At 41.1% G+C, this 13,675-nt stretch overlaps 1 protein-coding gene across 1 annotated transcript in view; it reads right to left on the bottom strand.

Annotated features, from left to right (window-relative positions):
- ULK4 (unc-51 like kinase 4) overlaps positions 1-13,675 on the bottom strand; it is a 438,917-nt gene that overhangs the window by 90,666 nt on the left and 334,576 nt on the right. The window contains exon 32 of the mRNA XM_019631040.1: positions 7,109-7,294. Coding sequence (XP_019486585.1) covers positions 7,109-7,294 — 186 coding nt within the window. The remainder of the gene's footprint in view (positions 1-7,108; positions 7,295-13,675) is intronic.

Raw genomic sequence — 13,675 nt, 5'->3', positions numbered from 1 at the left:
GGTGGCTCCCTGGTTCTCACTGCTGCTTCATAACCATTCTCTATCCCTCCTCCATAACTCCACCTCCTCCCCCCAGCTTTACATCTAATGTCACCTGAGAATACCATGTACCACTCTTCCCTGTTATAATTATCTGTGGATCATTCGGGCCCCAGCTCACTGTCCTTATCTTCAACCCCACTTCTGTCACAGAGCTCGGCAATAGCCATATTCATAGAGAGGGTCCTTCTAGCCCCTCTCAGTTCTCTGACCTTCCCTCCAATGACCTTGTCCGCCTCCATACTTCAGACACTCGCCATTAACTGGCAGCCCTCCAGAATCCAACTCAAGCATCCCACATTCTCATCACCACACATGATCGCCAAACATGACCTCTCCAAGCCATGATCAGGAGTCTCCTGGATTGTAGTCACCTCCGATATCTCTTATCGCTCACCCTCTCCAGTGGCTGTTCTCAATGCAGCAACCAGAGCATCTCACCCCTCTGTTCAGAGCCCTCCAAACGCTCCTGTCACTTCAGATAAAGGCCAGCCTAAAGATTGCCTCCCTCTACCACATGCCTCCCACTTATCTCCTTCACAAATTTTCTTTGTTAGAAAGACACGAGTAAATCATTCAAAGAGTTCCCAATCAACTTGCAATCCTAAGGCAATCATGGTGGAGAACACATATCCAGTGTAACAACAAATGGGGGTGTATGGATTCAAGGAAACTCTTGGAAACTCAAGAGCATCCTGTAAGAGTTTCAGCAACCCTTCTAATGTACCATATTTCACAAAAATTAATTACATTTATTTTTTACTCGTTTGGGTACATAGTGTTTCTTTTTTAAATGTCACCAGTTTCACACCAATCTCCTCCCACCCCACCCCCCTTTTTTTCCCTTTAAGAAAATAAATTAAGAACAGAAGGTCTTACCACAAGGTGGGGGGGGGAAAGCTAGGAGGGAAAGAGGAATCATTTTGCCTTTCTGTTATACCTCAAAGAATATTTCTTTCATTTTCTAATAGAAACAATCCCTTCTGATTCTAACTTTAAACTCATCCTGGTTCTAGAACAGAAAGAATTCCTAGCTACCATTGGTTTCTCTAAAGCTTTAAAGGCTCTGCACATGAAGAAAGGCTGTTACACCAATTTTAAGCAACAGAACATCTCTGGTCTCATGATGGACTGAAAAGAACCAGGGGACTTTACATGAGGATTTAAAAGGAAAATAGTGGTGGGTACAGCAAGACTTTCTGAAAGCCACAGGGTAAAGGGTCTCCAAAAGCTGGATATATATGATAGTCATTAATACTGATCCCCCATCATCTTCAGAGAGAGAACCCAAGTCGCATTCCTGCCACCTCTGCTGTACCAGGTAGATGGGCGGGCGGATGTCAGGAGTTAGCAATGGCAGCATGTTACAATCACCCTCCCACGAATGGCTTCTCTGCCTTCACAGAATAGTCAATAACATATGCTTAAGCCAGTTTTGCAGAACAAGTCTGCGGTGGTTTATGTGCAGTCAATATTTTGAGTGTCAGAGTAAGCTGGCTTTAATTAAAAGACAAGTAGCTAATCTACAATCATCACTCTGGGAAAACGCCCATTGATATCAAGTAAACTTGGGAGCACCTTGAAGGATTTCCATCACATTTTTAAAGCTGGAGCACAAAGTATAATTATAAAACCTCCCAATTTCCTAGTAAATTACAATGAATAATTAAATTCTTAGGTTTCCCCAACATTCTCTGGATGTTCTAAATACAGACTAAATAAGGAAGAGCACCCTAGGGGCAAAACATATCCCAGCTCTATTAGCACAAATTAAACATCCTATTTCTTTCATCTGTTAGTGAAAATTGTGGTTTCAGAAACTGTCACAAGATTGGGACTTTAAACAGGTATTTCAAGAATCCAGGGCCTTTTGTGTGACTCAGAGGGAGGGATCTGCCACATTATTCCCCAGGATGGGTTTTGAATAACCATGGTTTACAAGTCACTCACATGCCTGTCACTGTATGTCAGGGTCTCCTCTCCGAAACCACCCAGGTGGCTCGGCTTTAGGGAGAGGAGGGCACTCCTCTATCAGGGCTTAAAAAGAGACAGCCCCCAGAGCAGCAGCCTCCTCTTTTTCCGAAGTGCTTCTGGAAAGTGTGCACTGAATGAATGTCCTTTAAGGTAGGTCCTCAAGAAGCTTGTCTTTCCCTCCTTCACTTCTTGCTGCCAGGAGGATGCACTGGTCAGGCCTCATTAATCCAATTACTGACACCAGGTAATAGCTCGAGAACGGTCCCTGCTTCTCTATCAAAGCTGGCTCCTGCAGGCCAGGCTGGCAAGCCTAAGAGGCCAGCCTCCGTAAAGTTGCAGGAAATCTTTGCTCACGTTTCTTATCTCGCTCACGGTCCTGTCCTCTGTGCTTCTGCCTACACAATCTGGTCCACGCCTCAGAAACTTGGCAGGGACCCTGCAGAGGGGGCTGCAGCACGGAGACTTAATGCCTTTTAAGGTCCCTCTCCGTCTGACCCACACGTCTGTAAAGCACCAAAATGACCTCATGACATACACCAAAGAACAAGACATGAACAACTGCCAATAACAAAAGCAGAGATTTTACAAACATGTCTTACTTAGCTCAGTGGATACTCATTAAATACCTATTACACGTCAGTTACCATGATAAAGCTTTATTTCACAGCAAAGATAACTGGAATTCAACTGAGATGCTGCCACCGCCCTTTTTAAAAAAAAAAAAAACACCCAGAATTTCCTAATTCCAACAATAGTGTTCAAATTCCTAATGCTCTGAAAACCCACGTTTGGAACCTTCTGGCCACTCCTGGCCCATTTCGTCTGTCTCCCAGCCTAGCTCCATAGATGGGGCCTTTACACAGGGTGTGCTTCTTCCCGGCTCCACGCATGGGCGACCAACACACCCATCTACACTCAGCTCAAACCATGTCCTTGCCGACTTCCTCTCCAGGGGGAACTGTTCCTCTGCCGCTCCTCCACTGCAGCCTGAGTGCATTCTGCTTTGTAACCAAACTGTGTGTTTCTTCATCTCTGTGGTTACAGATCCTTGAGAGGGGAGATCGGGACGATCATGTCTTACTGTCTTAGTGACCTCAATACCGTGCTTGCACGTAGTAATAACTCTATTATTTATTTTTCCAGGAATCAAAGGATGAACCTCTCAGGTACCTTTCAGATCAAAATCTGGTCCCGGGCAGAGCAGCAGCAAGGCATCCAGCTACTTGGAAAGCGCATGCGCTACGACAGGTCACCTGGGGCTGACGCCAGCTCTGCCATTTCCTACTTGGTGGCATTGGGAACATTACTTAAGCTCTCTGAGACTTAGTTTTTAACCTGTAAAATGGGAATCATCACTGGAGCTGACCTCTAAGGTTGCTGTGAAGATTAAATGAGAAAATGCACCCAGTCCTTCACAAAGGGCCTAGCATACAGTTATAACTGACATCTGCTGACTGCCTTTCATGGGCCAGACACTGTAATATGCTAAAGACAGAATGATAGCCACGCCACATCACTCCCTGAACAGGGGTAATGTGAAGGTAAGAAAAGAAACAAGTCAACAGTTATGAAACAAAGGCCGCCACACAGGTAGGGACAGGAGCAGTGGGACAAAGAGAAGGAAGGACTAAATCGATCCTGGAGTGGGTGCTGGCATCAGAGAATTTTGGGGGTAATTTGCCGCTGTTTCTCTCCAAACGTACTAAACTCAGTACTAAGTTTAAGCAGGACTGAACTTCAGGACAGGCAAGTTCAAGGCCCCAGCTGAGCTGACTGGGCCCCGGAATCCCTTATTGTGTGTTTTGCACAACTTCAACCCTACAGTGACTGACCTGAGGTAATTTAGAAAGCTTTCAGAAGGTTTTAAAGCACTTATCACAGACGGCTGGCCTGCAAATATTACGGGCATTCTTGAATAAATTAGAGACATCGAGGGGTGAGAGCGACTTGCACAGGTATCTTCCATGAGACAGCAGGAAACAATATATTTGACTCGTGGGACCGTCCAGCCTGTTTTTCTTAAGGAAATAGTCACTGTAATTTCAACCCAAAATATTTTTGTGTCTTGCTTTCTAAATACTGCCCCCAAATGTTCCATGGCTCCTTGGAGGAATGGCTGATTCCAGGGCTGGCACAGAGAAAAGGTCTACGAGAAGCCTAGAATATCATGTTAAGATGCAAAATGCTCAAAAATAAAACGATGAGGGGCATGTCAGAAGACACAGCAGACATCCAGAAGCAGTTCCCACCTGCCAAATATGAGGCAGCAGTAGATTATAACCCACTGAATAAAAGAAAATTCCAAGTCGATCCTGATAATAATGAAGAGATAAGAGAAAAAAATAAATGGGGCAGAAAAGGTGGAAACAACCCAAATCCCATCAACAAATGAACAAAACGTGGTATATATACATAATGGATTATTATTCAGCCTTAAAAAATAATGGAATTCTGACACGTGTTGTAACATGAATGAACCTTGAAGACATTATGTTAAGTGAAATAAGCCAGACACAAAAGAGCACACCTCGTATGATTCCACCTAAGGAACTACCTAGAGTAGTCAAATTCATCGAGATAGAAATTAGAATGGCGGTTACCTGGGGCTGGGGGTGGCGGTGGCGGGCAGTTATTGTTTAACGGGTAGAGTTTGGGACAATGAAAACATCTGTGGATGAATGGTGGTGATGGTTGCACAACAACGGGAATATACTTAATGCCACTGAACTGTACAATTAAAAATGGTTAAAATGGTAAATTTTATGCATAGTTTACCACAATTAAAAATAAATGATGAGTAGCACCAGAAACTACTGCTCTTTTCACATAAACAGGTAAAAGTTCTTTAGACTCACTATTTCTTCCATGAGCAAAATCTACCTGGCCCTAGATGTGGCAGGTCAAAACTATAAGGAAATTATTTCAAGCAGTAAAATAAAGTAAAAGATGGTTACTTTGACCAAGTTAGGGTCTAATTTGTCTTCTGCATGATCAATTTGATCAGTGTTTTAGAAAATGATGTAATTTATTTCCAAAGACAGGTCCATAATCTCTTATCTGCAATTATAAAAAGCTCTGAAAATAAAAAAAAATTTTTTTTTCATAAGTTTGGTTCAAAAGTATATGTGATGGCAAAACCTGACCTGAACTCACATGGGGCCATGTTATACTCATAGTCTTTATTTACCCACTTGGTGTGAATATTCATACATTTTGCTGCAGAAACACTGCCACGCTTGACAATGGCATTACCCAGTGTCTCCATCTCTGTGGGAATCATATTGTATATACGTAGTATAAGCACCATGACAAAAAGACCTGAAAATTATGAATTCCGAAATAAATCTGGTCTCAAGAGTTTCAAAGAAGAGGCAGTGGATCTCTACTAAATTAATCATATCAGATATCAGATCAATATTTCCCAAGCTTCTGTCATTCTCTACCAAATTCACAATTCTGCCGTACCTACATATCACTTGTATTATTATATTGTCCAGTACTTGTCTTCACATCGACTCACCTTGTTATTTGAATAAAATTAGATTTTTACAGAAATATCTTATCTCTACTATCAACGCCGAGCTTTTGAAAGGTGTGCCCTCTGTTAAAGGGAGATTCTGAAGGATTCCAGGGGTGTGAAAGACACAGTGGTACCAAACTGAGACTTTCGTCTTAAATCATCCAAAAGACGACACTGAAAAGGAAACACCTGCCTTACTAATGTCACTTCAGTGTGATCTAGCGCTAGATTGGCGTGCCAGCTCCACGATCTACTACACCCAGAGTATTCATCCTACACTTTGAGAGACTTGCCTACACCATGTCATCATCATGTCATGCAAGTAAAGCCTCTGCTGAGACCGTGAGTCTTGTTGGGGGTGGGGAAGGCGGGGGATGGGGGGGGGCTGGCTGAACAGAAGTATAACACAGACGAGAGGTGGATAAACCTCTGTGTCTTACTTCTATTCTGGCTTCATAACCTGCCATGTGGATTTAGCTGGTCATGCACTGCTGTCTATCAAATTGGCACAAAAGGTACCTGGACTATAACCATCTGGCGCATCTATAACCTGCACTTGCCAAAGGACTCCTCAAGATAACTGTGTGTAGAAGCGAACCGACTGCCTACAAGAACATGACCCAGGCTCACGGGGACCCTCACTCCTTCCTCTATTTCCACAATACCTATGCTAATAACGGCCTTCACAACCAGCAGGATGAGAGTCATTGTAAAAAGAAAGTAAGTCCATCATTAAAAGTTCTATCAGATCAACATCAGGATATGTATTTTTATGAAAAGAAAATAAACGGGGGAAAAAAGGGGAAGTTTTTCCTTATAGTCGGATACTGGGAGTTGGAAATGTTGGGAGTTACAAAAATCTCCATTATGCAAGTAGTCCAAGTTTAAAATTAATAACTACGCATTGATTTGATGAAGTGAACAAAATGAGCATCACCAGGAAAGGGGCAAATCGACATCATGAGCCTCTGGGTGTGATGGACTAAGAAAGACACAGCATCCCTTCTGGAGTTATCCTGCATCTAAATGCCAGACAACAACAGACACACGTAAGTTGAGGGCGATTCTGCAAAATACCCAGCCTATCCTTCGAAAAGGTGATTAAAGACAAAGAAAGGTTGCAGGATCATTCCAGATTAAAGACATAGGTCTACTAACATATATGACCCTGGACAGGATCCCATATCAGAAACAAAACAAAACAAAAAACTATAAAGGACATTATGGGGACAGCTGACAGAATTGGAATATGGATGGCAGGGTAGTAAAAGAATTGTTATCAATGATGAATTTCCTGATTTGGATTTGAGCAGTTAAATAAGGGAATGCCAATTTTGTTTAGAAATACACACTTCAGGTATTAAAGGGGGAGAAGGCACAATGTTCTCTAGCTCTCCAATAGTTCAGAAAAGACACAATAGGCAGAATCTGATACACTTTAACAATAGGCGACTATGGAAAAAGGTAACGGAGTTCTTTCACTGAAACACAGTCGAAGATAACGACTGCTCCCTCGCTGTCCGCTGGCTGCCCCAGAAGCCGCCCGCCCTGGCCCCAGTTTCTGTGTGGACTCACCATTCTCCTGAGAATCCTTAGCAGAAGCTTCTGCTCCTTCGGGTCCTCCTTGGATGTCAGTGAATCAGCAAAGTTCTCTGCATTTTCCGGAGACAGGCTGTCTGGGTTCTCTCCTCCGTAGAGTTGAACCAGTATAGACAGACACTTAGACGAAACTTCAAAAATTTCAGGATCCTCGTGAGGAAGCTGAAAATGAACAAACAGGACTTGCTTAAATTCCATCAAAGATGGTGCTGATATTCCTCAAGAACTACAGTGAAATTTGGCTTGATGGAGAAAATGTCAGTCTGAGTACAAAGTTTCACTAACTGAATAGTGTTTTTGAATGGATCTCTTTCAAAATACAGTGACTAAAAAAAGCTCATAGCACAGAATCAGCAGTCCTCAAGTCCTTTAATCCATAGTAGACAATGTCCTGTAACAAGCAGAGGACCAACATATGTTTCATATGCATACGATGCCATACAATTAAGTTCGCGAACTCATCCTAGAAAAAGTGCTACATACCTCACTGCTGAATATCACTACAGTCACCTTCAAAGTGCTCCCCTTGGGAAGCTATGCACCGATGCCAGCACCTAGTTCACCCTTCAAAGCAATTTTGGAACTTTCTTTTTGGAATGACCATCAGAGCTGTCGTCGTATTACCCTTGATGTCCTGAATGTCATCAAAATCTCTTCCTTTCAATATTTCCTTTATCTTCGGATAAAGAAAGAAGTCCCTGGGGCCCAGATCAGGTGAGTAGGGAGGGTGTTTCAATATAGTTATTTGTTTACTGACTAAAACCTCCCTCACAGACAGTGCCGTGTGAGCCGGTGCATTGTTGTGATGCAAGAGCCATGAATTGTTGGCGAAAAGTTCAGGTCATCTAACTTTTTCATGCAGCCTTTCCAGCGCTTGCACATAAACTTGGTTAACAGTCCAGTTGGTACAAATTCATAATGAATACTCCCTCTGATATAAAAAAAGGTTAGCAAAATCATTGCAACAAGTTCACGAACTTGTCAGACACCGCCATATATTCATACAGAGGTGTGTGTGTGTGTGTGTGTGTGTGTGTGTGTGTGTGTGTGTGTGTGTGTGTGTTTATCACATGAGTAGATCTGGTGCGCCCAAAGATACAGAACAATTCCATCCTAAAGGTCCCTTTTCTAGCAAAATCCGACTCTCTCCCTCATGTCTTATTATCCACTTTAGCCATCTCTGTTTTTAACTGGTCATTTAAACCATTTACATTTAATGTAAATATGAAGATGCCAGGGTGTAAGTCTAACATGCAATTTTATTATTTGTCTCTGGTTCGTTTCCTGTTTCTTATTCTTCTGATTCACACTCTCTTTTTTAACCTTCCTATAGGTTACTTGAACATTTGTTTTATGTTTCCAATAACAATGATTAAAGTTCTCTTTTACTCCCAATACTAGTTTCCTAGGGCTGCCATAACAAACTCCCACAAACCGGGTGGCACAAAGAACAAAAACTAATTCTCTCTTTGATTAGAAGACCGAAATGAAGGTGTTGGTAGAGCCACATTCCTTCCAAAGGAACGTGGGGTGAACTGTTCTTGCCTCGTCCAGCTCCTGGTGGGCCCAGATGTTCCTTGGCTTGTGAAAGCAAAACTCCAGTCTCTCCCTCTGTCTTGACACTGTGTTCTCCTGAGTGTCTCTGGCTTCACATAGCCACCTTCTTATAAGGACACCAGTTACACTGGATGAGGGAGCCCATCTGCTCCAGCACTACATTATCCTAACTAATTACAACTGCAATGACCCTGTTTCCAAATCAGGTCACACTCTGAGGTTCTGGGGGTTAGAACTGCAATGTGTCTTTTTTGAGGAATGCAGTCAACCCACAGTATCATATTAATAACTAAAAAGAAAAATCGTATGATCATCTCAATAGAAAAAATATTTAACAATATTCAACACGTATTCCCAACAAAAACTCAGCAAACTAGGAGAACGAAACTTCCTCACCCTGATAAATGGCATGTCAGAGCCCAGTGCTCACCCTGAGATCAGGAAGACAGACAGGGATGTCTTCTGTCATCAGTTCATTCAACATCGAAAGGGGAGTTCTGGCTAGTGTAACTAAATCCAAAAAAAATGGCATCCAGATGGAAAAGGAAGACATAACTGCTTATTTACAGAAAATATGATCCTCTATGTAGAAAATCCAAACAAATTTACAAACTACTACAGCCCGTAAATGAGTTTCACAAAGTTACAGGATTCAAGAGCAATGTACAGAACCAGCTGTATTTTTACATGTAAGCAACAATCCAAAATTGGAATTCAAATAAATACCATGTACAAAAAATTGAAATACTTAGGGATAAATCTGATAAAAGATGAAAGACCTGTGCACTGAAATATACAAAATGTTGCTGAGAGAATTTAAAGAGGACCCAAATAAATGGAGGGATTTACCTTGCTCATGAAACTCAATTTTGTGAAAATGTCGATTCTCTCTAAATTAATCTACAGAGTCAATGCGATCACAATCAAAATCCCAGTAGGTTTATGCCTTTGGGTTTTTTGGTAGAAATTGATAAGCTGATTCTAAGTTTCATATGGAAATAAAAAGGACATGGGACAGCCAAAACAAACTTGCAGAAGAAAAAAGTTGAAAGGCTAACATTACCTGATTTCAAGACAATATCAAGCCAATGTAATCAAACAGTATGGTATTGGCATAAAGTTAGACACATAAATTAATGAAACAGAATAGAGAACCTAGAAATAGACCTGCAGAAGTACAATCAACTGATTTTGGACAAAGGTGTAATGGCAATGCAGTTGAGAATACATTTTCAACAAGCAGTGCTGAAACAATATGCAAAAACAATCTTAAATCCCTACCTTTCATCATAGACCAAAATTAACTCAAAATGGTGGATAACATAGATCTACTCTAAGGTGGTTCAGAATTACCACAGAACATCCACACTCAATGAAAAACCCCAAGTCTTCAGGAATTTCTGAAACTCATTTTGTACTTAAAAAAAAAAAGATTGACAGATCTAAATATAAAATCTGAAACTATAAAACTTCTAAGAAAAAACAGGCAAAAATCTTTTTTACCTTGGCTGAAGGAAAGATTTTGTAGATATGATTGAAAAAGCATAATTTACAAAAGGGGGGGGAAAAAAGGTAAAACAGATTTCATCCAAACTTCTCTTTGAAAGACAGTGTCTTGTTCATAAAATGATCAATAAAAGGTGGATATTACTACCCCTGTCCCTATCACAAAATGTCCTTTTAACAAAGAACCAGAAAAACATGTTCTTTCAGACCTCAAAGCTAGAAAATGTTTCTTGCTCCAAGGAAATGTCTCCCCTCCACGTGCCCCACTTTCTGGGTGATATGCATCTTAGAAATGATAATGTTTCCATTTTTGTCCAGCAACCAGGATTCTCGAAGCCAAACCATGGCCTGACTAGCAATTATACTAGACTTCATATTTGTATAGAAATTTCATCCTATCTTATCTTCATTGTTTTATTCATGTTTTCAACTTTATTTAGGTTTGCTGGACTGTAAAAAAAAACAACACCCAATTAAGTTTGAATTTCAGATAAACAGTAAATCTTTTTTAGTATAAATATGTTCATTTGGCATCTTGTATTTTATCTGTCAACCCTAACTTTATTGCAAGCATTATTAGCCAACTCCGATGCTTTGTGGGAGAGACGAGATAATAAACACACACATATATACACATACAACTTGAATTATCTCAAAGTAAACTTACACTTGAATTTTAAAAACTGCCTTCAAACAATTTAAAATCACATTTGTACTGTGTTTACTTCCCTTTATTCAATCTACACAATACAATGTATTTCAAAATCCTTCTCATTTTATATTCTATTTTTAAAATATTGCCTGGTACAGTGCTTTGTCAAAAATTATATGGGCATAGTTACTGTCAGAGAAGAGAATATGTTAACCAAGAAAGAAAAAAAAAACCAACCACTTAATAATACAATGTTTTCTTCCCATTTTATGTATGCTATCTAAAAGCACCTTGAGAAAAGACTCGCTCTGTGTTGTTAGGACATTCTTAACAAGGATTCGCATTAGGCCATCCATCCTTGTTCCCCTTCATTTTAATATATCACTCCTGCCCCAATCAGCGGAAGAGGCAGCAGAAACTATCATTAGGCTGATGAATGGTAGCAATTCCAGATGACAGCGCCCAAGGAAACACCATTGCCCACAGGCTTGACACCGCCCCTTTTTTCTGGAGAAGTAGATACTCTCTCTCGAGTTTCTTTGACCCCCCCTACCCCCACTCCAGGCACATTATATTCCTAAATGTGGAAATTTAGAGGGAAGAAAACCTGCCACTACCATTATTGATTCAGCTGTAAGTCTACAGATCACAGACCAGAGTACTAGAGTTTAACAAGAAAACAATCCTAAAACAAGTTCAAAGTCATTGATAAGTCAAATTGGCCTTGACTTCTGAATTTCCTGCACTGCCCGGACTAACTTTCATAACGAATTTCACATTTTCCTGGTCAATAACTAAAGAATGAAAAAAGACAGCTCATTTAAAAAATCATAACCAGTCAATACGGAAGGAGATTTAAACAATTCTATTGAAGCAGCAAAGTTGCAGGAACCAGAGATGTATGTCAACAATGACTGCTAAGATGCTGGGTTTTGTGTAAAAGCTTTGGCCTGACCACATGTCACTTTCTGCCCTTTTCTGTCTCTCTTCCTTGGGAATTCAGGTGGAGTCTGTCGCCATTGGATGAGAGAAGGCTATTCAAGATGGCCACCCAGGAACTAATCAAATGTTCCACTGTGCTTCGCCTTGTGCCCCTTACCATCTGTTTTCCACACAAGAGCCATGGTAATTATTTTAAAAATTTTAATCAGATCATATCACTCTCCTGTTTAAAACCTCCGATGACTTCTCATTGCATTTAGAAGACAGTCCAGACACTTTGCTGTGTGGCCCACAAGACCCTGCCTGAGCAATGAGGCAGCATGATTGGAGTGAACATGTAAGTAGAAGAGGCTAGACAGTGAGGTCAGAGAGGAGAGCAAGATGACACACTCTCCAAAACCTAAGTCAGATCCTCATTCGCTGCTGGAATCACCAACGGCTTAGATATGCTTATGGCGATACTGTAGCTAGTGGATATATGAGCGTGGAGTTCAGGGGACAGGTCATGGCTACAGGCACATATTTGGAAATCCTCCAAGTGGATGTGTCAATGAATGCAAGAAGCTGAAGGAGATCACTTGTGGGCGTGGAATATGGAAAGCTTCTCTTTAGGTAAGACTTACCATCACTTCTACCACCACTCTTTCTCAGAAAATTCAGCGAGGCTTTACCCCTGGGGTACTGATTTCTTCTCAGTTTCAGCTTCTTTAGAGAAAAGTCCTGGCATCATTTGGGGGGCACATACTAGGCTACTGGGTCTTCTGCATGTGAACTGGAGAGGAGCGTACGACGGGTCAAATCGAGGAGCCGTTCTTCATCCGGGCTTCTGAAACCGCCTTGTTTTCATCTCTTCCCCTCAGGCCAGAGAGGCCGTGGGGTTTCAAAGTGGGATGGCCAATTCCCACTGCCACACCGGCACCCTCAGACCGTGAGGCCAAGCTTCCTCTGCCCCATGGAAGCCTTCTACGCACAGGCTTCCTTCTGTCCTCCAGAAATATGCTGCCATCTCAGTCTGCTACTGACTCCCGCTTCCCCCTTCTCTTCATCGTTATAAGCTTATTCCTTTGGAGCGCCTGTACTTTTCCTTTAAAGGCACTCTGTGTGAGACAGGAGATGAGTGTGTGAAAAAGAATAGTGAAAAGGGGCGGGCGCTCCTGCTCAAGATTCTCTTTTACCCTACAGGATCATTTTAATAAACTAAAAAGGTGTGGATGGAATTATGGCAAAATTACTTTAAATCTATATATTAATTTGGGAAGGATTTATATTTTTAAGTCTCACCCACCTGTATGCCCCTGGCATGTGGCTCCATTAATCTAGGTCAAATTTTATGTCTTTCAAAATGTTCTATACTGATCATGACTTACGTTTTCCTGTTACATTTATTTTTGGCCTTTTCACGGGGGTGGGTTTAATCATCTCTATAAAGGGATTTCCTCCCATTTCTATCAGATTAATAAAGAAAAGCTATTGGTTTTTGTATATTATATTATATTATATTATATGCCACTACTTATTGCAATTTGATTTTTAGTTCCAAGAAATGTATTTTAATCTCTAGGTATAAAAATTATTTTTAGACTTAATATTTTTTTTATATTACAGCATTATCTATAGCCCCCCCATCATTGTTGACTATTAGTGGTAGAAGACATTACTACTTTTTCAATTTTAATGAAAATGCTTTCAGTGTTTCTTTTTTTTTTTTTTAAAGATTTTTTTTTTTTAAATTGGGGAATTGGGGGATGGGAACAGCACTGGGGAATTGGGGGAAGGGAAACAGACAAGTTGCTGTTGTTTTATTCTTCAGTCTAGTTGTGGAGGACATTGCTTCGCTGGCCCAAGTTGGCACCATCATTGCACTCTTCCCGGGCGAGGCAGATCAG

Source organism: Hipposideros armiger, unplaced genomic scaffold (genome assembly GCF_001890085.2).
Source record: "Hipposideros armiger isolate ML-2016 unplaced genomic scaffold, ASM189008v1 scaffold_18, whole genome shotgun sequence".
Classification (NCBI taxonomy): Eukaryota; Metazoa; Chordata; class Mammalia; order Chiroptera; family Hipposideridae; genus Hipposideros; species Hipposideros armiger.
Note: the sequence above shows the minus strand (reverse complement) of the source record. Positions and strands in the feature narration are given on the sequence as shown.